At 36.6% G+C, this 21,254-nt stretch overlaps 3 protein-coding genes and 2 non-coding genes across 6 annotated transcripts; 3 read left to right on the top strand and 2 right to left on the bottom strand.

The window, feature by feature from the left end:
* Positions 1-2,751: 2,751 nt before the first annotated feature.
* LOC113312863 lies at positions 2,752-4,168 on the bottom strand. The gene is made up of 3 exons (XM_026561597.1): positions 3,515-4,168; positions 3,194-3,407; positions 2,752-3,050 (listed from the first exon to the last, which is right to left on the bottom strand). Exons 1-3 carry the CDS (start codon positions 4,166-4,168, stop codon positions 2,752-2,754), a joined length of 1,167 nt encoding a protein of 388 aa, XP_026417382.1.
* A 4,433-nt stretch (positions 4,169-8,601) lies between these two features.
* LOC113310787 (ABSCISIC ACID-INSENSITIVE 5-like protein 2) lies at positions 8,602-12,160 on the top strand. Of its 2 annotated transcripts, none has more exons than XM_026559573.1 (5): positions 8,602-8,792; positions 8,905-8,946; positions 9,312-10,238; positions 10,329-10,400; positions 11,698-12,071. In XM_026559573.1, exons 3-5 carry the CDS (start codon positions 9,387-9,389, stop codon positions 11,776-11,778), a joined length of 1,005 nt encoding a protein of 334 aa, XP_026415358.1. In that variant the 5' UTR covers positions 8,602-8,792; positions 8,905-8,946; positions 9,312-9,386; the 3' UTR covers positions 11,779-12,071. The 2 variants fall into 2 exon arrangements, with proteins under 2 accessions (XP_026415358.1, XP_026415357.1); XM_026559572.1 differs by having other exon boundaries at positions 8,603-8,792; positions 9,326-10,238; positions 11,698-12,160.
* A 676-nt stretch (positions 12,161-12,836) lies between these two features.
* On the bottom strand, positions 12,837-15,761 carry LOC113308181. Its single transcript, XM_026556657.1, has 9 exons — positions 15,474-15,761; positions 15,230-15,387; positions 14,786-14,890; positions 14,583-14,639; positions 14,305-14,385; positions 13,974-14,008; positions 13,773-13,862; positions 13,506-13,662; positions 12,837-13,193 (listed from the first exon to the last, which is right to left on the bottom strand). Exons 1-9 carry the CDS (start codon positions 15,607-15,609, stop codon positions 13,074-13,076), a joined length of 939 nt encoding a protein of 312 aa, XP_026412442.1. The 5' UTR covers positions 15,610-15,761; the 3' UTR covers positions 12,837-13,073.
* A 1,390-nt stretch (positions 15,762-17,151) lies between these two features.
* LOC113314643 lies at positions 17,152-17,242 on the top strand. Its single transcript, XR_003342525.1, has one exon. It is a non-coding gene; the product is annotated as a small nucleolar RNA Z101 (small nucleolar RNA).
* Positions 17,243-17,333: 91 nt separating this feature from the next.
* LOC113314650 lies at positions 17,334-17,416 on the top strand. The gene has a single exon (XR_003342533.1). It is a non-coding gene; the product is annotated as a small nucleolar RNA Z102/R77 (small nucleolar RNA).
* Positions 17,417-21,254: the final 3,838 nt, after the last annotated feature.

Here is a 21,254-nt window from a genome sequence, read left to right as displayed (position 1 = left end):
TAAGCATGTCCCTATTAACATCAATCAATTTCTTAAGACCAAGACCACCTTCACGCTTTGGACGGCATAAGTCATCATAAAGAACCATAAAGTATTTACGTTTCTCAGCATCTCCAGACCACAGGAAATTTCGAATGGCCCTCTCAACTGACTTAATAGCCATGCATGGCCACTTATACACAGCCATGGAATGAAGCAAATAACTAGAAATCACTGATTTAATCAAAACTAGCCGAGCCTGAAAAGATAAGAGCTTACCCTTCCAACCTGCCAGTTTATCCATAATCTTCTCCATTACTTGCCGAACATGAATATGGCGCACAATACCCGGTTTTAATTGGATTCCCAAATATTTATCTGGGAATAACGCCCTTTCCATGCCCATATAATTTTCAATAGCAACATCACGAGAATATTTGTCACCACCATAATAGAACTTGCTTTTGGCATAACTAACGTATTGGCCAGAAGCACGTTGGTACATACCAAGCATCTCCTTCAAATTCCTCAAATTATGAAGATTAACCTTACAGAAAATAAGAATATTATCCGCAAAGAGTAAATGAGTTAGCGCAACACCTTTCTTGCTCACCATATGGTGCATACTTCTTATTGCAAACAACTTAGAGAGATTGCGGCTCAAAACATCTTCAATAAGAACAAAAATCAAAGGTGAAAGAGGATCACCTTGACGCAGACCTGTAGTGATACTGAAAAAACCTTCAGGGCTACCATTAATCATGATAGAAATCCGAGCAGAGTTAAGAATATTAAGCAGCCACATACACCATGCATCGGAAAAACCATATTGCCGAAAAACTTCAGCAACAAATTCCCAACTAACCGTGTCAAAAGCTTGGGCTATATCCAGTTTGAGGCCAACATTACCATGCTTCCTTTCCGCACTAATCTCGTTGATCAGTTCCGACGCCAAAGCTATGTTTTCATGAATGTTTCTTCCCTTCATAAACGCCACTTGCTCCCCAGAAATCAATTTATTAAGAACTGTACCAAGTCTGGTATCCATAATTTTTGTAATGATTTTGAAGAAAAAGTTGCTTAAACCAATTGGCCTATAATCCTTAATAGCACTAGATTTGTTATTTTTTGGGATTAGAACAATAAAACTAGAGTTAATGCCATTAGGAATTTTCCGCATCGCCCAACAGTTTGCAATAACATTAAGAAGATCTCTAGAAATAATGTTCCAACAAACTCTATAGAAAGAACCTGTAAATCCATCATGTCCAGGTGCAGAGTCTGCGCCCAAATCGAAAACCGCTTCCTTAACTTCCTCCAAAGACGGAATAACATCCATAAAAGCACTTTCAGCAGCTGAGATGCTTTCATGCTCATAATCAAACAGCTTTGGATCAATATGCACGTCTCCACCATTGAATTTTGCACGGTAATGATCAACAATGTAATCCTTAATTTCATCCTGCAAAATCAAAGTAGAGTTAGTAGAAATCTTCAATTCAGAGATTGTGTTTTCGCTTCTCCCCATGCGTATGCTGTTGTGGAAAAATCGAGTATTTTGATCTTCCAACCAATTAGTTCTCGATTTTTGTTTGAACATAACTGCCAACTCAGTTCGCACCTCATCAACAGCCTTTCTAGCATCGACAACCTTCAAAAATTGTAACTCACACCTAACATTTTGATCCAGAATATCATTATCCTTACCAAGATCCAATTCCGCTTGCTTTAAACGAAACTGAACATCCCCAAACACAGTTCTATTCCAAATCTTCAAGGCTTACTTCAGTCTCTTCAACTTAGAAGTGAAAACAAAAGGAGGCGCACCATCCAGCCTAATACTCCAACTTTCCTTTACAAAATCCAAAAAAGATGGATGAGAAAGCCATATTTTCTGAATTCTAAAAGGAGCCCTATTCGGCCTTGGACTGTCAAAAGCAAAACCAAACAAAGGGGAATGATCAGAGCAAACTCTTGGCAAAACTTTACACCTCCAGTTAGCGTACTTATCATACTAAGCATCGTTTATAACAGCCCAATCATGTTTAGAAACGATTCTATGTATTCCACTCCGACAATTAGTCCAAGTATATTTCTTCCCAATAGCATCTGGTTCCACCAAACCATTATCAGAGATGCAACTTCGAAACTCATTCATATAAATTTCTTTAATCGTCCTACCACCCTTCTTTTCGTCCAAACGCAGAACGCAATTAAAATCCCTCAACACCAACCACAGAATATATATAAATCCCAACCCCAATTGACGCCAAAGAGATCTCCTTGCCACCGCGTCAAAAGAAGCATGATCTGTCGTGATATAATCACCAGAAAAATCCAAAGTGATAGCTTGTTTTGAAGAGGATAAAACAGTCGGCCTTGCTAGAGATTTCCTCCAAAAGACCCAAATGTTACCTCTCTCACCATCCACCTCATTAGTAACAACATCTTCACAAAAATCAAACAAATTTAAATTCCTAACAAAACGTGTAGTGCAATGAACCTGCGGCTCCGCAATACAAATTACGTCAGGATTGTGCAAGTGATAAAGCTAAATCAACTTGTCCCTTGCACCATCTTTATCCAAGCCTTGAGCATTCCAATAAAAGACCCGCATTAATTAACCTTGTCCTTTGGAGGGCTTGCCGAACCCTGTCTGGAAGATCTACCACCTCGAGTTTGAACTTGACTAACATTTACCACAGTAACAGGCTTCTTTTTAGTAACCTTTGGTTTTTTCTTCTTATCAACCAATTCCTTCTTCTCACGTTCTTATTGTTCCTTCTTAGCAAGTAATTCCAAATTTATTGCATCATCTTCTGCTACTTTGGAATTATTTGTTGGTTGCGTCTGATCCTGAGTATTCACCGTATCCAAATTTGTTTCAATAACTACCTCATCAGTCTCTTCGTTCCCAGTCTCAAATCTATTAGAAACCGTTAAGTTCTCTAAAGATTTAGACGGAGTAGATCTTCTCGAAGTTTTAGTGGCCTCACTAAAACTAGCATCATCATTATCATCCGTAGGAGCCTGAATATTAGCAGCTGGAGAGCTAGCTGCTACCTCAGTACCTACAGAGTCATCACTTTCATTGATATTAACCAGAATTGGTGGAGTTTCGGCTTGTTTCTTTTCCAATACCTTCTTTCTCAAATTTCTAGCCTCGTCTTAGCCATATCTTGTTGAATCCTAGCAACCTCAGCATCAACCTCACGCTGCCTTGTTGCTTCTTTCATAGCCTCATAATTCCTAAAAGCTTCCATCTCTTGTGCCTCAAGATTTACATCATCTTCCTTACGCAAACTATCATGCACACTTTCCGCAGTTTCCTCACCATCATTGCGCAAATTTGACTCTGCACCATCATTGCGCTTTTCGGATTGAGAAGCACCATCATTGCGTTCGATCAGATTAGCACCGTCATTGCGCTTCACGGAATGAGAAGCACCGTCATTGGGCACAACGGACAGTGACGCACCATCATTGTGCGCCTCGGATAGTGACGCACCATCATTATGCACCGCTGGTCTGTTACCTTCTTCACCCGATCCCACACCATTACTAGCTTCACTTTCTCAAGGAAATGAGTATGTTTTCCCGTAGCAATCTCAAGGATTGATGGGTTCTTCATTGTTTTAGGATCATCACCAGGTTTGTTTGCTTGATCCTTCTCAAGAATTGTTCGCAGCGATGGATCAGTCGGCTTCTTCGCTTTGTCTTTGCCATCATCTTTAGGAATTCTTTCCTTTTGCCAGAAGTTCTTAAGGTCTTCCATGTCAGCTTCAATTGATTTTTTGATCTCAGGATCAGTTTCTTCATCAGCTTTGTCTTTCAAATCATCATATTTTTTTGTTCTACAATCAGATTTCTTATGACCAATAGATTTGCAATAATCGCAAAAACTAGGCCTGTTTAAAATTTCATACTGTTGAACAAAAATTTCTTCATTTTCTTCGCCATCAACCAGAATCCTTCCTAAAGGTTGCGAGAAATCTATATCGATCAAAGCCACAGCAAAGTAGCCATATTCATGGCGCAGAGTTCTTAGATCAACAGAAACCGGCTTTCCAAGCCCTCTAGCCATTCGAAAAATCGTCTCTTCATCCCAAAACTCCATTGGAAGAGCCGTGAAACGAACCCAAACAACATCCCTAGTAATCTTATCCTTCCCTGGATCAAACATAGGCATCCATGGATGAATTTTAAGCTGTTGGAAACCAGTTTCAGACTTAATCTTCCACGGGCCATCATAACTTACTCGTTTTCGATCATCTTCATTGTCAAGCTTAATAACAAAATATCCCTTCTTCCATGGAATAAATTGAACCGAAACTGAGAGTTTCCATTGATTCAATAATTATTTTTTGACATCTTCAAATTTTAGGGTTTTGAAAAAAATCAAACGCCCAACCAAGCTAAACCTCCACACAGCCTTGATTCGAGCATGAGTTTCCCGCGGGATTTTAATCAAAACATCATTGTTCGTTGTAGAACGAACTGGGGGATGAGAGAGTGTATCAACGTCAATCTTTGATAAAACATGTGTTCTCTTCTTTAATATAGCCGCATAAGTGCCTTCTTTATGCGCGCCATGATTGCCATCTCCAAGCGGATTCCCATTCGCGTCATGATTGCCATCTTCGAGTTGTTTCCTATTCTAGGAAGAACTAGGGTTTGCAGCATTATTCTTTGGAACATAGATGCGCCTATTGCGTGAATGATTCCAATTATTTCTTCTGGTTTGATCATCATGTTGATCGCCTAAAACAGGCGGATTGTTGCTTTGATTTTGCGCCATTAGAGCGTAAAATCGAGAAAACCCTAAATAACTCAAAAGAAAAAGGGAGGGAGAAAAAACCGGAGCTTCCTCTCGTGAAACCCTAGAGTTCGCTTTTTTTTTTCCAGAAGGTAGTTACTCAAACGATACAAACTGGCCTGCAGAGCTTCCTCCAGCATCATGCATAGACCTTTGGGAGCAATCCCAAGCAATGTCATTTTCGTTTACTTTTACAAACTGAATATAGTTAAATAAGAACATTAAGTTTGGACATTTCCAATTGAAATTATCTAAATGGCTAGATTTCTAGTTAAGCTATCTAGGTTGATTGTCGTATTGTTCTGATCTTTAGAGACTTTGATCAGATTTCCCAGGACGAAAGAGATTGCTTCAAAATTTCATACTTCATTTGATGGTAACCCAGTTGAATCTTCCTTGCATTTCAGATTTGTACTCATTCTTCAGTTCCTTCAGAGTCGCACCATCTTCAGCTTAAAAGTCTATGTTAGCTCTTTACAACTCTTTGAATTTTTGAAAATGTAATACTAAATTCTGATCTATATAGAATTTTCGAAAGTATAATACTACTTCTATTTTTATAAAAGTGAAAATAACATTTTTGCAGAAATAAAGGAAATGTTATTTTTAATAAAAACGAGACATGTGTTATCTACAAAAAATAAAAATAAAAACTTATCAGATGTTTCCAGTTTGGGTATAATTGGAAAGTGGTAAGTTTCTGGCATAAAAACTCCATAGAATCGTACTATGGAAGACCTACTGGACTGTCAACTGATGTGTTATTCACTTATTCTTGTCCATCCTTCATCCTTGGCTGCTTGCGCCAAGGGGGATACGCACAAATTGGAAACTTGCAAGGTATGCAACACAGGTACGCACAAATTGTAGTCAGTCCTGTAACATAGGGTCCAAGTTCTGGTCATCCGGCATCAGTAGGGCATTTTAAATGTCCCACCTACACCACACTCATACATGACAACATCCTTTTAACTTGATTGGAACCGTCTTTTAAAGCAGCAAGAAAAGGAAAAAATAAAAGAAGCCCAAACGGGGTTAATGGATTGGTGGTGAATCGGTCTTTTTCCTCTGACTAAGTTTCTCATTTTCTATGTACACACTACCCACGATATATAAACTAGGAATTACCAATAGGTACCATTATAGTGTTCTTAGTTAGTGGCAGGTCCACCCATTAAATCCCATTAATCAGAGGTCCATAATTAAAAGAAAACATGAAAATGGACCAAATTTTTTAAGCCCAGGTCCTGTACACGTGCGGGACCAAAGATGTGTATTTCAAAAATTCCTAAAATAACCTTCACCTAACAAATAACATTTTAAGTTTTCTATATTCTCGATCAAAAAAATTCAGATCGGTTTTCTTCTCTCCTTTCTCTTTCTTCAGCTGTTGTTGGTGCTGATGAATTTAGACGTAGGGTTTCTGAAGGTCGCCCTCTTTTTGCAGGTATGTTATCTAATCTTTTCTATAATGTTTGTTTTTGTTTTCTGTTATGCTTTCAACTGAATCATAAAGATTAGATCGATTTCATGATTTTGGTAACTCGATTATAATGATGTTCTCTATGTTAGTGATTTCTGTGATTTACATTGTTTATATTTCTATTTGTGAATTGCTTTTTTTGTTTTTGTTTTTATAAATCTTCTTTGTGATTGTTCGATTCTGTTGTTTCTCATAGATTCTTAAAAAAGTGAGAGATCTATGCTTTCGATTTCATTATCTTTTTGTTTTCGTACTTTCAGATCGTATTATCCAGCAGTACATATAAGGAATACTCATAAAGCTCGGTCATTTTTGTTCTTTTTTTATGAATCTTGTTCATATTTATTCTGTTATTTGGTTAGATTATCATGTTTTTAATGATTTTAGCTATCGATTTTATTATTTTTCTGTTTTCGATTTGTTTGTACTTTCAGATCGTATTATCCATCAGTACATATATGGAATACTCATAGAAACTGCTCTTAGATTCTGGTTCTTTCATAGATCTCTCATTTTTTTAGTTTGATCCATCAGTACGTATGTGAAATACCGTATTATGTGCTTCGATTATGTTGTTTCTCATAGATTTTTAATTATTCTTGTCATGAAGTTGATTTGTAGTTCATGAAACTGCAGTACATATATGACATACTCATTGAAACTTCTCTTAGATTTTGTTTCTTTCATAGATCTCTCACTTTTTTAGTTTGATCCATCAGTACATATGTGAAATACCGCATTATGTGCTTCGATTCTGCTGTTTCTCATAGATCCTTAATTATTCTTGTCATGCAGTTGATTTGTAGTTCATGAATCTGCAGTACATATATGGCATACTCATAGAAACTGCTCTTAGATTCTGTTTCTTTCATAGATCTCTCGCTTTTTTTAGTTTGATCCATCATTACATATGTCAAATACCATATTATGTGCTTAGATTCTGCTATTTCTGATAGATCCTTAATTATTCTTGTCATGCAGTTTGATTTGTAGTTCATGAATCTGCAGTACATTTATGGCATACTCATAGAAACTGCTCCTAGATTCTGTTTTTTCATAGATGTCTCACTTGTTTTAGTATTGATCCATCAGTACATATGTGAAATACTGTGTATTAATACTGTTACATCTTTGTCACATTTACAGGTTCAAAACATGTCTGATGCTGAGTGATCCAATCCAAATACTTACTCCTATGCATACATCTATTATAAGCATCATCATTTTGCCTTCCTTCTGGCAACCAGGCTATGTAATGCTGGTATTAATTGATAGTCCCGAAAGTTCCTTCATAAATGCCTTTCTACATGGATCAGAGAGTGCACCAGCTCATTATATATTGATGTCTACTTTCCGAATGATTCATACACAGGTTTGTACTCGCCATTTTCTTTGTGCTTTCTCTTTGTGTTTTCATGAATCTTCAGTACATATGTCACATACTGATAGGAAGTGCTCTTTGTTATGTTTGATTCAATACGTATATGAAATACTGAAATAAATGATCTTTGTTACGTTTGATTCAGTACTGGAATTGGATATGGAGATGATCTGGAGCTGCAGTTCAGAACTTATTGCAAGAAATGACAGATTTTGAATGATAGGAACAAGAGTTGCTATTGGTTCAGATTTGCAAGCTTGTGAAATTGGTGGTCGTCTTGATAAAGTTACAAATTGGTTGTGATGTGTGTTTGAAAGAAGGTGTGCTGAAAATGGATTTGGAGGAACATAGAAGGTTGGGTTGCTGATGTAAACTGAAGATACATATGAGATAGAGGAGGAATTGTATGTGGTGATTATTGTGAACAAAATCAGTGGATGAGATGTTCGTTCTCAATGGGTTTATGAAGATGGTAGTGCTGTGTAAACAAGGAAGAAGAACAAGTCTGTGTTGCAGTTGAATTGAAATGACAATGGTGTTGATGTAGCTGTTGTAGTTGTGGTTTAAGCTAAGAAGATTGTGATGCAGCAAGAGAGAAGATTACTGAGAAATAAAATAGTAGAAGTACTCAAATTTGTAAACAGTGTAGCAGATATGTACTCAAATTTGTAAACAGTGTAGCAGATATGTACTCAAATCTATGGTCCTTTATATGTTTTAATTAAATTTGGACCTCCAGATAAATAAAATCCTGATTTAGTAGAAGTATGTTATTTCACACGTACTTAAACAGTGGGGTATATTAGTCATTTCCATGTTTTCAAATAACTTTGGACATTAGGATAAGAGTAAAATCCAGTTGGACCCTACTATAAATAACCTTATGGGCTTAGGACCAAACAAGAAATTTTCCATATATAAATAAATAACTAAACAAGGCCAAGAACTTAGGTTTTTCCATCTCCTGAAACTGGAGATTCGGGTCTGGTTTTGTTTTTGTCCCACTGCAATAACATTAACACCAACAAACAAAAAATTAATATTATGTGGATTCCACCTGCCTCTAACAACCTCACAAGAAGATAAAAATGGTGCATTTTTAAGATTCACTTCCCCGATCATCACTGTTTTAGGTCTGTTTTTCTCACTCTCTCTTGCATAATTTTTTTTTTTGGGGTTTTTTGTTTTTAAAAATTCGAAGATTTTAATTTAATTTAAAGTTTGGTTCTTCTCCTCTCTTTGCAGGGTATATCATAATTTTATCTTCTGTGCTTTGAATGAATTCAGGTGAGTTTTTGTTACTTTTTCATTTCTGGATTTGTAACGATCTGTAATGGTTCGATAAATTCGTAAGTTGGGTTTCTTCCTGATCTTTTTCTTTTTGATCCCTCTCCATTCTAGGGCATTTAAGTTGTTCTTTGTATCTTTTTGGGTTTTGGGATCTTAGGTCTGAGTAAATTTTTATTTTTTATTTTTTTGAATTTTGTTATCCTTAGGGTTGGAAAATGTATGAGTTTTAAAGGTTGAAACCCTCCAAGTTTCTTGGGCCAGTACAGTTGGTGGTGTTAGATTTAGATTGATGGACAGAATGTGCGAGATTGAGCATTAATTACTTTCTATTGTTTATTATTTCTCTTCCTTGAGATTTATAGGGTTTTTACATCAGGTATTTGAGCTTGAGGTTTGGAATGATACACTCACACACATACTGTGAAAAAAATTGGTGAATGGGGATTCAGACGATGGGGTCTCAAGGTGGTAACAGTCAGCATTCTCAGTTCCTGCCGTTAGCGAGGCAAGGATCATTGTACAATCTTACGCTTGATGAGGTTCAAAACCAGCTAGGAGACTTAGGAAAACCTTTAAGTAGCATGAACCTAGATGAGCTACTAAAGAATGTGTGGACGGCCGAAGCCAACCAGGGTGTAGGAATGGACGCGGAGAATACAGCTCAAAATGAACAACATGCTTCAGCTTCTGCTTTACAGCGTCAAGCGAGCCTTAACTTAACTAGGGCTCTTAGCAAGAAAACGGTCGATGAGGTGTGGAAAGATATACAGCAAGGTCAGAAAAATGACACAGAAGAGTTGAAAGCTGCTCAGGAAAGACAACAAACTCTAGGTGAGATGACACTGGAAGATTTCTTGGTGAAAGCAGGGGTTGTCGCTGAAGGTCCAGGGGATAAGAAAAATGAAGGGGCTACTGGTGTAGGAGTTGATTTAATGGCAGCACCTCCTCAGAGTTTCACTCAGCAAGCTCCATGGATGCAGTACCAGGTCCCTGCAATACATCAACATCAGCAGCAGCAGCAACAACAACAACAAAATATGATGGGAATTTTTGCTCCAGGTCGTCCAGTTCCGCAGCCTCTTGCTCTAGCTACAAGTCCAATTTTGGAAGTCACCTATTCTGACAACCAAATGGCTTTGTCATCTCCTATAGCCTTGTCAGATACACAAACACCTGGGCGAAAAAGGGTTGCCCCAGGAGGAGACATGATTGAGAAAACTGTAGAGAGAAGGCAGAAAAGGATGATTAAGAACAGGGAGTCTGCAGCCAGGTCACGAGCTAGGAAGCAGGTGGGTTCTCTTGCTATTCAGTTAGCTGTGGAGTTCCAATAATTGTTCTATTCTAGTATATATAAATAGTTTAAGAAATGGTTTGGGCAGGCTTACACTAATGAGCTGGAGAACAAGGTTTCGCGTCTGGAAGAGGAAAATGAAAGGCTCAGGAAACAGAAGGTAGATGCCTGTTTTCTATTTGTTATTTTTGTTTGTTTGTTTGTGCTTCTTGCATTTCATTTCATTTCTTTGTGGTGGCTATATCTTCTGGAAGTTTAAATACTGATCATTGCGATATAAATCAGACTAGCAGGGTTTAGATCGAATCGAGTGATTTCTATATGAAATCTAGTGTCTAAATTCTGAATGAGGGTTTTAGATGGGACAAAACTTGGTTTTATTTTCTGGTGCACCTGTGACATAGTACTGATCAAATTTGTCTAAATAGAAAGTTGTTGTTATTACCGTGCAATTAGTGTGCGGCCTATGAACCTGTGGAGAATATATTAAATTCAGGGTTTTAAGGCTGCGGAGTTGTTTTAGAGTAGTTTCAATGCAAATTATCATACAAACGTGCCTCCACAATGATGTTCGGGGACCTTTTAAGTTGGGAGTGTAACCAGTTTGTCATTAATTATGTAATATTTGTAGCTCTGAACCACGAAAGATACCTAATTATATTCATAGCTCTCACCGAAGTCATGGACAGCTCCCAAACCTTTGTCTTTTCGACTCCCATCATAATCTTTATCCTTCTGTTTTATTGGACTACCTTTTTGTAGTGGTGATTGGGTGCCTAACCATCTTTACTGGGACGAAGTTAACGTCTGTTGCTTTTTACATGTTTATGCTATTTATCTCTTTTGAATAGTGCTAAGGTTAGTGATTGCGCTACCAAAAAAAAATATTGGCACTCCCAAAACTAGTCCAGGTTAGTGTCTTGACCAAGTTCCAATATTAAGCATATTCCGAGAAGCCAAGGTCATTCATTTGTGGAACCAGCATCTTTTAAAGTTACGAAATGAGTCATTTCACAATTGTAAGAAGTTAAGTTTATGAGTGTCATCTTCTCCACCAAATCCAAGTATTAGATGCCAACCATGTTTCGATGCTGGTGTTAGTTTCTACAGTCTAAATTTTTTTTTGCCAAGACTGGGATTTTTTATTCTGACTTGGTGATATCTTGATTTGACTTCAGTGTATTGGAGAAATCATAAATAGTACACATAAAAATAGGAATAACAATCTTCATGAAGCGTTTGTGATGTATGCCAAATTTCTTATACTATGTGAGATGACAAGTCTTCATATGGTTGCTCACAACTTTGGATCCTCTGTCATTTGCTTGTAGTTCCAGGAGGTGTAATTTTTGTACGTCGAATAGTTGATGAAATTTAGTAAAAACTGTTATCTACTCTCATGTTTTTACCTTTCCTGTTGGATATTCAACATCCCCTTTCCTCTCGGTTTGTTGCAGGAGCTGGATACAATATTACCATCTGCACCGCCGCCTGAACAGAAGTATCAGCTTCGAAGAACAAGCTCAGCCCCTTTCTAAACTGGACTTGTGTGTTCATACAAAATGTTCTTTACAGTATAGGCAGACTGCACTAGTGTTGTTCCTTGATATTTTGCTTTAGAAAATTCTTGGGAGCCTGACCCACAGTTTCTCAGCTTCTCGAACAACTTTTGGAGCTATCTTTCTCAAGCTTGCAAGGGCGCCTTAGAAATATCTGAAACCTGCTGTTTAGTGTTGTTTAGATTCTGCCCCTGCTATTGAATTGAGGCTTTGGTTGTATGTACATGTTCACCGCTCACTTATTGTAGAACTCACAGAACAATAGTTTTTTCATTGTGTGCTGTTAGATGTTTCTAAATGTACGTCGCGGTTTTATATATTGGTTAACGTTCTTGTTCCTTAATTCCATGGTTTATTGTTCTGTCCTTGTTTCCTTAATCCATGGGTTTACAGTTCAGTGTGTATACCCTTTTTAAAGATTGAGGGAAGGTTTCTGATTCTCTAAGCAAATCAAAGACCTGAAACTGTTACTGCAGGCATTGTCTTGGATCTGCTGGACATGTTCTGCCTGTTAGTACTTGACAGTTGCCAACCATCCAATTTTGTTTTTAAGCCTGATTTTGAACATCACTGCAGGACAACTTTGAAGTACTTTAAAACAGGTTTATGAAGGAGCTGGAGCCTACAGATATTGATGCTCAGTTAAGGGGCCAATACAGTGATTGGGTTTCTGACTGGCCTGTACGGAAGATTCAGCTAGACTGACAGCCAAAACAAACTGATACAATCGGATTGTTTGTTTGAATGGGGCTTGACTATTGAATGGGTTTATCCTAAACCCGACGCAGACCTGAGCAAATGAAAATAATTGGATTAGAAGCTGGTCCAATCTTAGGTCGAACTGATTCCTGAATCGGATTTAAAGACAAAAAGTCGGTCCCTAACCTCGCACCAGAAATTAATTCAGGAGTTAAAAGCAAATACGTTCTTCTTCTGTTGCCATGACCACTTCCGTTTCAACGTATACACAGGGTAGGTTGTCAACGTACATGGCGCAAATACAAGGGTTCTTTCCTCTTGTTAGTGAACAACTTCAGCAAGACGAAAGGGTCGATATAACTCTTTCATAGACACTATTAAGTACATAACAATTTATTCGGCTGATTATACATAACCACTATGGGTGGCACACAAATGGATAAACAACAGCAATTGTTGATAACAATCTGAATAACATCTGCAACCGCTGTATGGGCCATCCGCCAAAATTTGAGTCACTGCATGCACTGCTTAAAACTTAAAGGTGCAGCAGTGAACACGAGGGGGACTACTGTTCACTCATTTGAATATTCATCGCCACCTGGAAAGATCAACTTCAAGTCTTCATTGTCTCTGTAAACTTGAACCAGAGCAGCAGCCTTGTATGCAAATAACCCAAACATCGCTGGAACAAGCTATACGAAACAAACAAAACAAAAGTGAAATTCAATTCATTTTATTATGCCCAATAATGTGCAAAACTTGCAAAAGAAAATAACCCACCACTATCAGGTGTTTGTTTACGTGAATCAAGAACACTCCACGTAATCAGTGGATGAATCGACAATTTATATTTTCATAAGACAGTTAACCATATTTGTTTCCAGGAACCACACCGGGGGGATCTAGTTGCTCGCATTCATATATGAGTTATCCACTTTTTCTGCGTAATACTTACCAGCTCCCAAGTATATGAGGTCAGAGATTGAGAAAAGGTTAAAATGTACCTGAAAACTAAAAAGATCATTGGAAAAATGAGTAGACAGCCCCCAAAGTCCATAAATTGCAGCAGGGATCACAAGCCTTGGCGATGAAAGAACAAAGCCACTACCATTTAGCGTTGTTTCAAAGAAGTTCTGCAAGTCCTCACTTCTTATCCCAATTCTGATTCAGAAAACACATTGTTCGTTTAAAGGAATTTGCATGAGACCAAATGATACAGCATAAAAACTATTATAGCACAGAACATTCACATAGTTTAGCTGAATTTATACTTCTTTACTTTCTTCTGCCTGAAAATCTGTGGGACTGCTTCCCTCGTCAGGTTGTCAACATGGAAATACAACAGCTGGAGATACAAAAAACTGCTCTACAAAAGAGGAAAACAAAGCTCCAAAGTTAAAGAGTAAAATATCTAGGTATGAACCCTGGCTGGTCATCAAAGAACCTCACAGTAGGACAAAAATACTGTTTACCTGAAAAGAACTCCCGTTGCATAACTTATAGCAGCCTATAAAACAGACAAGTGAAGTTAAAATGAGAATTTTTTGAAACAATTAACGCTCTAACAATGAAGGAAAAGATTTAAACTACTAAGAAAACGAAAAATTAAGCCACATTCTTCTAGAGATGTTTTGTTAGAAATTTGAAACCATTTTATCAGCTTAGCAAATGATACAGACACACCACGGCTATCGAATTTTTGGTAGTAAGATTTAAGAAAGTCCCTTGCATTTTCATATCGTAAAAGGGACAATGTAAGATAATGCTTCGAAAGACTTCCTCCTGCAACAATGCAGTGTTTACCTGTATAGAGAAGACCACTAAACAATATCCAGTGCAGAAAGTTCCAACTGCAGCAGTTAAGAGGGTCAACTCTTTCTTAATCTGAAAGGTAACAACAGTAAAGGTCAGTTGTTTGCGCACTATAAATTATTCAGATATTACTTTTGCTTGTGAAAACATAGTTCTTGATTAGATAGTACAAATGCTGCATGAGATGATTCAGACAAAGTAACATGAAATTGAAATCAAAGTTCACAAGTGTTTATCAAGAAATAAAATACGATTCAAAAGCATCATACAGCATCATACTGTAGAAGGTTAAGTTTCTTCCTTCTTTCACGATCATCTTGTATTTCCTGTCATTACACAAAATGTAACTGAATCAATAACACAGTCAAACAATTAGAAGAACTTACGATTGTCTTACCAAACTAGTGAGAGAAAAAATAAAAGAAAAAATAAACAAGTATGATATATCGCAATTTCAAAAATAAATTCAGACCTTAAAAGTTTGTTTCCTATTGACTGGCGCAGTTTCATCACCAGACACCCATTCGAGGGTTTTAGTCAGCTTCAAAAATCCACCGTCATTCTCAGTTTCCATGACCTGCACCAGTTTGTTAGTAAGAATAAAGTTACGCACATTATAACCAGAACCTACTAATAGGACCTCGATTGATTCGACAGTGGGTTTGTTCCCAAAACTTGGAATCCCCCTCGCGGTATCCCTTATGTCACCAGTGTAAGTCATGTCCCTATGGTTTAGTCTGTTCCTTCGGGATGCTTTAATTTGACGTAGAGCAATGTTCTAATACGAGTTAAACTATGTTTTGCAGCATACAATCTATTCTTAGTCATTGTTCCTCCAAGACATAGATGATAGAACTTGTAAATGTGCAAACAACTGATAAGAGAATAATAAATTAAGTCAGGCTTGTGTGCATACCTCCTGTAATTGCATTTGTTGAGAATTTTCATCAAACACATTATCTTCAAGATCAATGAATTTCAATTCATCTCTTCTCCAAATAATATCAGAAGCTTTACTTACAAAGTCACCATTCAATTGTCTATCCCTTAAAAACATTTGTAAAGCATCCTCTCCTGCAAGAGAAGAAAAAAAAAGTTACAAACTAAATTTCTAGTTATCATTATTACTCTCTAAGAAGTGAGAAAATGTAAACAAGTACCAGGAAGAGAACTTCTGAAAACTGAAACTACTGACTTTCTCCCTCTACCATGATGATCAAATGGAGACTTATTGAGAAATGGGTGTGGAGAATTGACAGGGCTAAAGACCCTTCTCACTTCTAAAAGAGTCTTCATTTCTTTCTTTCTTTCTTTCTTTCTTTCTTTCTTTCTTTCTATCTGCCTCAAGTCTGAAACTTTTTCTCTTCTAGTGAGAGCAATACATTATCCACCATACATGTTTCAAAAATCTCCTCATTTTTTACTTTTGTAAATTGATTGGGTAATATGTAGCATAGGAAATCTGAATGAGAGGATTACTAGATTTTTCATTTCAAAGCAGAGTGTATTCCAAATTTGTATAATCCTGTACACATGTCAGTCACCCGTGGACTACTTATTTTTTGCAACTCTGTTAACCTTCAATACTAGCAGTAACATTAACCCACCATATAATTGGTTAGCTCTTGCCATGTAGGACCTGTTTGAAATAAAGAACTGAGTTGGTATAAATCATTCAATCGGGGGCGAAGAAGAATCGTTGCGCCGCATCGAAATCGACATCCAAGACTAATGTGCAATGGACGGTTCAGATGATATATCTTAAACCTGGCGTAAACCTTTGTTTCTTAAACCCTAACCCTAGAAAAGAAAGTCTTGTACATATAAGAAGGCAATTATGGATCTCGAGTTGGTTTCAATCAGTAGAAGGCATAGATTATAATGAGCACTGGCTACTGAAGCTTATGATAACATCCTGATTTATATGGAAGAACAGGTGTTTAAAACTCTTTCAGAATAGAAGTCAGAATATACTCCGCACGTCGCGTTCAATCAATTACATGCTTACTCAATGCTACTATGGGATGGTTAGAAATAGTGTAAACCCAAAACACGTTTGGCAACCACCACAACCCAGTGAAGTTAAAATAAATATGGATGCAGCTTTTGATTATTCAACCAAAACAGTTGGAATTGGCTTACTAATTCGAGATTCTGCAGGTAGCTGCCAAGGAGTCAGGTGCAGATACTTCAATGGAGGAGTAGATCCTGAGCACGCGGAATGTCTAGCCATGAAAGAAGCAATCATGTGGGATAGACAGAACAACTTAAAGGATGTAGTGTTGGAATCAGATAATCTCAATGTAATTAACGCGGTCAAGCATGCCATTCCTTCGGTCGACTGGAAGAACCAAGGAGTTGTAGATGAAATAAGGCACTTGCTTCTTTCTATTTCTTGTTTCAAGTTAAACCATGTTAAGAGAACAACTAATAATGCTGCTCATGTAATTGCAAAATCCGCTAAATCAGACAGGCTATCTTTAGACTATTTTGTCAACATCCCAGACAGTTTCTGTAAGGGTATTAGGGATGATTTGAAAGCCTGTCACTCTAAGTTATGTAAACACCCTAAGTAATAGAAGCTGGATTTGCATCAAAAATAAATAAATATAAGAAGGCAATTGCAGAGCCACTCTCAATCAGAATGTCTTCAGGTGTCGCTTTCATTATTTCCTTACAGATAGAGAATTTCTCTGAAACTAACAAAACTTTTACCAGTTGGTTTGTATTGTCTCAATTTTGATGATGTTTGAATATTGGACTACGAATTTTTTGGAAACTAGTAATCGTTTTTTTTTTGTTCTTTTGATTTTGGTTTTGTTTTGACGATTGATTGTAAAAGGGAAAATGAGGAAATTTTATATGTAAATGGGTAATTTGCGTCTGAATATTTCATTGATGTTAACACCTTGGAGATCTGATGCCCTAAAGAAAATCGCTGCTACCGTTTTTGTTTCCTGCAAATTTAGTTATTAGCCTTTTTTGTTTCTTTTGTGGTTTATGAGTTTGGTATTGGGAGAGATTAAGGTGATGATTAGGTAATTTCTCTATTGGTTTGATCGTCGAAATGATGGCTTAAATATCTTTTTTATGCTGATTATTCTCTCCCAACTCAAAAACTCAATTCAGTTTTAAATTAAATATTATGTTCTTTCCTTGGAATTTTATCGTTTCTTTGGACTTTATTCCGGTATGTTTACTAAATGCCATTGCAAGGTTGCAGAGTGTTTTAACAATGGCCTTGCCTAATACTAACAAACTTTTCTGAAGGCACAGTAGACTAGCTAAGCCGACTATGAGATTCTAAACTTCTTTTTCAAGGGCAGAAAATGGAACAAAATTGAATAAAAAGGCCATCATCCGTAATAGAGTACAGACAAATTTTTTGATCACACATTTTTTTTATTTTCTTTTTCTAATGGCTCATCTGACCTTGTACCCCGTAACAAGATGAAAATACTATGTGGCCTAACCAGATCCTATCTCCTCAAAACTACTTAAATTTACCAGTGATTCTTTACGGACCGATAAAACTGACTGCGACAAAACCACCAGACTCAGTTTTTTTTTTTGGGTCCCGGTGGGCCCCATGGAGGACAGCAGGGGCGGTATTTGTGAGATAAGAGGTTTTTTTTCTCGGTTTTTTCGTTGTTCGTAAAGAATTTTTGTAAATTTACATTAGAAACACAGAGAAGACAAAGGAGAACAAAATAGCAAGAGATCTTTAAGAGCAATTCCTATGAGAATGAACAAACCCATTCGTTTGTTGAGCCAGGTGGATGGCCAAACTAGGTTTTCCACTATGGTAAAGCATTGAGTGTTAGATCAATAGGCGTGCGATCCAGATAAAAACGCTAGCGTCCGTAGATCGAACGCTGGCGTTGGAAGGAAAAACGCTTACGTCAGAAGAACCAACGCGACGTCTTAAGATATAATGCCGGCATTTTTGCTTCTAACGCCAGTGGGTAGTTTTTTAAAATTCGAATTTCACTTTTTACCTTTATAAATTACCACCATGTTCAAACAATTCACTCACACCAAAATTCACTTGAATTTTCTCTTCGAAAATGGCTGAAAAGGCGATCACACTTTTTTGCGATGCAAAACTTGAAGCTGTTGTTTCTAAGATATTGGGGAGTTTTAAAAAGATTGAAAATTGTAAAAGGGAAGTGCAAGTTTTAGAAGTTGCTCCAAGAAAATGTTCCGCTAAAAGGCAAAGAAGAGCTCCAGTTTTGAAAGTTAACAACAGAAAATTCAAAAACAAAGCATGGAAGTCGAAAGGACGACCGCCGTGAAATGCTTTCCACATCGCTAGAGTTCTGGGTTCCACTTCATGTTCGGCTTCACCGTTGAGCTTATTTTTGTGATTCTCAATTAATTGAGAGATGAACTCCGATACATTACAACTAATTACACTAAAACGATGCGCCAATCCGTGACAATCACGCCTATTAATGTTCATCGTTTCAACAGCGAACATTTCAAAAACTTTCTACCAGAACGTCGATTGTGATACATTCCTACCGGTAGCAACATCAGCGGCAACATCTTGTGTGTGAAAAATATAGTCTCTCCAAATAGCTAAATCCTCTTGTTGAGTGAATCTAACAAAACGAACTATGGGAGGCATTTTTGTAGATGATTTGAGAGGGAAGAATGTGTAGAATGTGTGAATTTAGAGTTGAAATGAGGAGTATTTATAGACTAGAAATCAAGACTTATAGTTTTGATCACTAACATTGACAAAAATGCTTGAGATAGCACGCATGCGAGTTCGGCCGAGCAGTGCTCTATCAATTTGCACACAATAAAAAGAAATAGATCATTGAGATTTTAGTATTTCAATTACCAAATTCGGTCTCATCGTGGAAATAATATAGTCAGTGGCTTAGCATTTAAAAGTTTCATAAGTCCGCATTATTTATTTTTGTTTTATTAATTTTTAAGGTTTGCTATGCTAGAGATATCTAATGCGTACAACTCGTTTGGTTACATTCCTGCTTGAGGCATGCAATAAATATATATAACCAAAGAGAATTTGGTAATTAGTTTTCCACATACTGATTTCCTCCATGAGATTTTTGTTCTGATGACCTTGTATTCTAGAAGTTTTGAATTCTACTGGTGAATTTATCTGGCCCAAGTTCAGGATCTCCAAAATAACTTAGGGCAATTCATATGGCAATTAACAAATAAGTTTTTTTGTTGAGCCACGTGGATGAACAAATTGCGTTTTCCACTGTGGAAAACTAGAGCAAAATGAACAAATTTGGTTTCCAGGGTCCCACTAATATTTCTTTTTGATATAAAATGTTTTGTATGATGAAGATAAAATATAAAATATAATATTTAGGTGAGATAAAAAAGGATGAAGTGAGATAAAATAGGAAAAAGTGAGATAAAATAGGTTAAAAAAGAATTAATAAATCGGGAGTTGTACCTGGCATTTGTACAATGCTCGCCCGCGATGGTTCTTTGATCGCCCGCGTTTGTAACACGATCGCCCAGCCTTCCATCAAGCGCGCGCTACATGTTCCATCTCACTCAACAAACCGACAAATTTGTTGGTTTGTACATCCATTTTTCATGTTTGTTGAGTCCATAGCGGGAGCAGAATCAACTAACTTCAAGTTTGTTGAGTCCATAGGAACTGCTCTTACTAGGTTTTAGATCCGCTGACAAGGATTCCAGTAAAAATCTTAGTGTAACAACCTTTTATGATTTACTTACAAATAAAAACACCGATGAAATGCATAACTAAAGATATCAACAAACATATAACAAAAATCGCCCGCATCAATGACCTGGTTAAGTAACTTTAGTTATAATTTATTGTATTGGTTGTTAGATTTCATGCTTTCATCCTTGTTTTGTTTAGAAACATCTTTATATGGAGTGGTTCATGTTTGGGTGGTAAGCTTGAACATTATGCACACGTGATATTACTTAAAATTTGGAAGCTATGATCTTATACGTTACCTTATGGCTACAAAATTGTCACTTTGTTGTTTGACTAGGTTATAACATAATTTTTACAAACACTTTTTACCATGAATTCTTAAGTGCGTAATAATGAAAATTAAAGCCTTTCAAAACTTTAAAATAAATCCAAATAATACATATGAAATGTTTTTGGGGTGTACTTTTAATGGTTCAACCACGTGCGATGCAACACAAGATGCATGTAACACCTGTTATAGCCATATCGAGCGTGTTTGTCCAATTTTATTTCCTGATTGATGCCAGTTGAATAATATTAAGTAGTAGCGGTCATGTTTCCAATATTTTTAAATATCCATCAATATTGCATGTGTCGCTACTGTCATTTTAATGTATCCAAAGTTGTTGCCACATTATACCTAAGCAGAAGATAACTTGAAGACAAACTTTAATCAATAGGTAAAGCAAAAAAATACTAAATTTTTATCTAAAAGAACATAAACATATTCATTATTATAGATGAATCGTGACATATATAAATAGCAATCACAAAATACTTAAGATAATTTGCAAATTGGAATCCCAGTTTGTTGTTATCGTAAAACTCAAACAAAGTTATGAAAAAAATCATTTCTTTTAATTACTTGTGTGATCCATGTTAATTTAATTTTCCATCTTATTGTTTTCGTTATTTTCAAAGATTAGGTTTTTATCATTTTGTCGCCTTGGATTTATCTTTTTGTTTTGGAAATTTTGCAGTTTATGAAATTTTTTACCTTTTCGATGGTTGAAAAATAAGCTAAGTTTCAAATAAACAAAATAATTTACTTTGTGAAGAAGGCTATTTCATTGGAGTTTCTTCTTACATTCACAAGGAAGTCAGGTTAGATTTATATTTCTTTATCAATCTCATAGAGATATAGGTATGCTTATGCAATTCTTTATTATTATAAGGGTTATTTGGTTTTTGGTACTCAGGTTTTGTCCAACTTTTGAGTTTG

Source organism: Papaver somniferum, chromosome 9 (assembly GCF_003573695.1).
Source record: "Papaver somniferum cultivar HN1 chromosome 9, ASM357369v1, whole genome shotgun sequence".
NCBI lineage: Eukaryota > Viridiplantae > Streptophyta > Magnoliopsida > Ranunculales > Papaveraceae > Papaver > Papaver somniferum.
The sequence above is the reverse complement of the archived record's forward strand: the minus strand, read 5'-3'. Positions and strand labels throughout refer to the sequence as shown.

Coding starts and splice junctions, on each gene's coding strand:
- LOC113312863 (XM_026561597.1), bottom strand. CDS start 4,168: ATGCCTATGTTTGATCCAGGGAAGGATAAGATTACTAGGGATGTTGTT. Junction 3,408..3,514: donor TGTGGGATCGGGTGAAGAAG/GTAACAGACCAG, acceptor CATTCCGTGAAG/CGCAATGACGGTGCTAATCT. Junction 3,051..3,193: donor GAAAGAAGCAACAAGGCAGC/GTGAGGTTGATG, acceptor ATGACTCTGTAG/GTACTGAGGTAGCAGCTAGC.
- LOC113310787 (XM_026559572.1), top strand. CDS start 9,387: ATGGGGATTCAGACGATGGGGTCTCAAGGTGGTAACAGTCAGCATTCT. Junction 10,239..10,328: donor GGTCACGAGCTAGGAAGCAG/GTGGGTTCTCTT, acceptor TGGTTTGGGCAG/GCTTACACTAATGAGCTGGA. Junction 10,401..11,697: donor AAAGGCTCAGGAAACAGAAG/GTAGATGCCTGT, acceptor GGTTTGTTGCAG/GAGCTGGATACAATATTACC.
- LOC113308181 (XM_026556657.1), bottom strand. CDS start 15,609: ATGAAGACTCTTTTAGAAGTGAGAAGGGTCTTTAGCCCTGTCAATTCT. Junction 14,386..14,582: donor ACCTTCTACAGTATGATGCT/GTATGATGCTTT, acceptor GTTACCTTTCAG/ATTAAGAAAGAGTTGACCCT. Junction 13,863..13,973: donor GCAACGGGAGTTCTTTTCAG/GTAAACAGTATT, acceptor TTTGTAGAGCAG/TTTTTTGTATCTCCAGCTGT.